Consider the following 2,782-nt stretch of genomic DNA (forward strand, 5'->3'; position numbering starts at 1 on the left):
CTACGGTGGGGTCAATTCCATGGACTTCTTCCTCTCCTCTCTCTGCTCTTCCCATTCCTCCTCTGACTCATAGGTGCCCTTGACGATGGCAACCCTATCTGACATGTTCATGCAGTAGGGGACGAGGATGTAGAAGTAGAGCAGGGAGGCCAAGCAAGCCCCGAGGATGGGGCCAACCCAGAACACCTAGAAAGCAACAAGGGAGAGGGTGAGAGCAGCTCCTGGAGGCTGGTGGGCCGGGTCCAGCCATCACACCAGCATCCCTCGCTGTTCCACATCTCCTAGCCCATGGACAGATATGAATGCCCCTTCCAGTAGGCTTCTTGGGCTGAAATCCCCTCAACCTTTGCTTGCTGAAGACATAAAGCTCTTTATGAGCGCAGAGGTGTGGTGTGCTGGAAAGGCGGCACCAAGCCTGCTCTGCAAGGCTGGGTCTGAGCTTGCAGGCAGTGCTGGGCGAGTGGAAAGCCTAAGCTGGGCTTCTCTGTGGGCTTTATGGACCTTGGATGGATACCCTAGCTCAGCCTGTGCCGTTCATTGGGGCCATTCAAGTTGTGCTTGTCCCCTTGCTGGCACTGTGCCATGGGGACAATCTGTTCCCCGTGCATCAAGGGGGACAATCTCCCTTATTCTCCAGCCCCCTTTTATCCTTCAAGGCCTGGGATGGGCTCTGAAACACCCAACCCTGTAATCCCTGTGGCAGTCGCTGCCCTCTCCCCTCGTTGCCTGCATCTGGCCCTGGCAGCCTCTTGGCCAGCCCGTCCCAGCGCATGGTCGATGCTCACCCAATGTGCTGGGCTGAACCTCCTCACGATGACCGCAGGCCCAAAGGACCGGGCTGGATTCATGGAGCAGCCGGTGAAGTAGATCTGTCGGTGCAGGAAGGAGACCAGGTTAAGGTGCATCGTGTTGCTTAGCAGATACGACCAACTTTTCAGAAGCAGGGACTGAAACAGCCCTTAGCGCTGTTTCTCTTGCAGAGAGGTGGGGACCCCTCCTCATCATCATGGAGAAGAAGCCCCCATATGTCCCATCTTGGGTCTCCCAATGCAGCTCTGTCTAGGACCAACTGCACGAGAGTATTTTGGGGAGCCTCATCCTAGCAGGACCCTCTGCCCTGTCCTTCTGCCTGGACACTCACCCCCACCAAGTGGCCTACGGCGACAGAGAGGCCGATGGACAGTGCTGGGGAGCCCACATTGCCATTCCTCCGGTTGTCCGTGGACGCAAAGATGCATGCGGCCAGCTGGAAGGTGAGGATGATCTCCACCACGAGGGCCTGGCCCGGGGTCGTGTTGTTGTTGAGCTGCGAACCATCAAGAGTGACAATAATTAACCATCGTTGGGAGGGCGCTCAGGTGCTTTGCTGGTGGGTTTGGGTTGGCAAAGCCATGCACGAGAATCCCCCTAGGTCCCCTGCCCAGCCGTGGGGCATAAGGTGCCATGCCGGCCACTGCTCGGGCTCACTGCTCCTTTCCCTGAAAGGGAAGAAATGATACTTCTTTCTGGTTAATGCTCCAAAATCTTTCTCTCACCTGAGCCCCTCCCTTCCCAGGGCTCTCCACATCTCTCCTTGCTTGATTGTCTCCACAACATTCAGCGCTTTCCCACCAAATCCCACACTGACTTGTCCTTTTTTTCCTGCGTTTCTCTCCCCCTTGATCCTTGCAAGCTGTTGTATCCTGACTCTTCTCCCCCTACTTTGTGGGGCACCTCCCCAAGAGACTGGGGAGCAGCCAGCAGTCACCGTGGAGTGGCACGGGATGAAGGGTGAGGGCTGGGATGAAGGTTGGGGTGCAGTTATGGGGGTAAGACTGTTGCTCTCCCGTTGTCTCCACACTGACCACTGGGGACTGTCAGATGGACTTGACCCCAGTAGGCATGGGGAGGGCGAAGAGAACCGAGCCATTGCAGCTTGATTTTTAGCTAAAGTGGTCTGGTTTGGGACACGGAGCATGCGGGAATAAGATGCGCTGCAGTACCTCATCCCAGCAATCGAACCCTCTACAACATGGCTGTGCTGCTCTGCGGGGTCCAGACCTGGCCATGGTTGGAGCCGTAGTTCCCCCGCTCCCATTTCAGGTGGTTTCCCAGCACTGCCCCAGGGGCTTGAGACATGCTCCTCGTCCCCGCTTTGCTCAGAGGGTCCCACTATCTCCCCTCCTCCTCCAAGAGCAGCCCCTGCCCCTCGCAGCCTCTCAGTGCCCTCCCACACCTTGCTCCTTCTTCAGCTCTTCCCCACCGCCTCTCTCCATCCACCCCTGTTTCCTCGCTCCCCAAGTGCACTGGCTACAGTGGGCTTCTGCTCCCCCTGCCCATACTGGTTTGACTGGGCTCTGCTCCCTGCCCTCCCCCTCTCTGTCCTGGCATGGCTCCTATCCCGGCACTAATCTCCAGGTGGAGAGGCTGCAGTCAAGAACATCTCAATGGTGTGGGTGACTCACTCGGGCCCTTAGGATAAAGGAAGCACTTATTAAAGCAGGAAAAAAACATGTCATTCATTACCCCGCACAATAAAGCTGTCATGTAAATACTCTGCTGGCTACACTGGTGCTCGCTCCTGTCCCATTCCTGTCCCTCCATGCATACCGGACAGTGTGCCGAGACCAACCATCCTGATGGATTTGGCTCTCCAGGTTGGCGCCGGTACCAGCTCCTCACTCACAAGGAAAGGAAAGCCCTCACGGCAAGGTGAACCATCGCCAGGTAGGGAGACTTACCGCGTTGATGGCCAGGTTGCCGCGGGTGTTGACTGGCGTCACGGCAAGTACGAAGCCACGCC

General features: G+C 57.2%; 1 protein-coding gene across 1 annotated transcript in view; it reads right to left on the reverse strand.

The window, feature by feature from the left end:
- LOC104134643 (aquaporin-5) overlaps window positions 1–2,782 on the reverse strand; it is a 3,253-nt gene continuing 471 nt past the window's right edge. Inside the window, 5 exon segments of the mRNA XM_009648222.2 lie at window positions 1–186; window positions 786–869; window positions 1,142–1,306; window positions 2,721–2,778; window positions 2,780–2,782. The exon segment at window positions 2,780–2,782 is cut by the window's right edge and continues 471 nt beyond it. Of these exon segments, the coding sequence (XP_009646517.1) occupies window positions 1–186; window positions 786–869; window positions 1,142–1,306; window positions 2,721–2,778; window positions 2,780–2,782 (496 nt within the window).

The sequence above is a fragment of the Egretta garzetta genome, unplaced genomic scaffold, assembly GCF_000687185.1.
Source record: "Egretta garzetta isolate BGI_Z169 unplaced genomic scaffold, ASM68718v1 scaffold581, whole genome shotgun sequence".
Taxonomy (NCBI): Eukaryota; Metazoa; Chordata; class Aves; order Pelecaniformes; family Ardeidae; genus Egretta; species Egretta garzetta.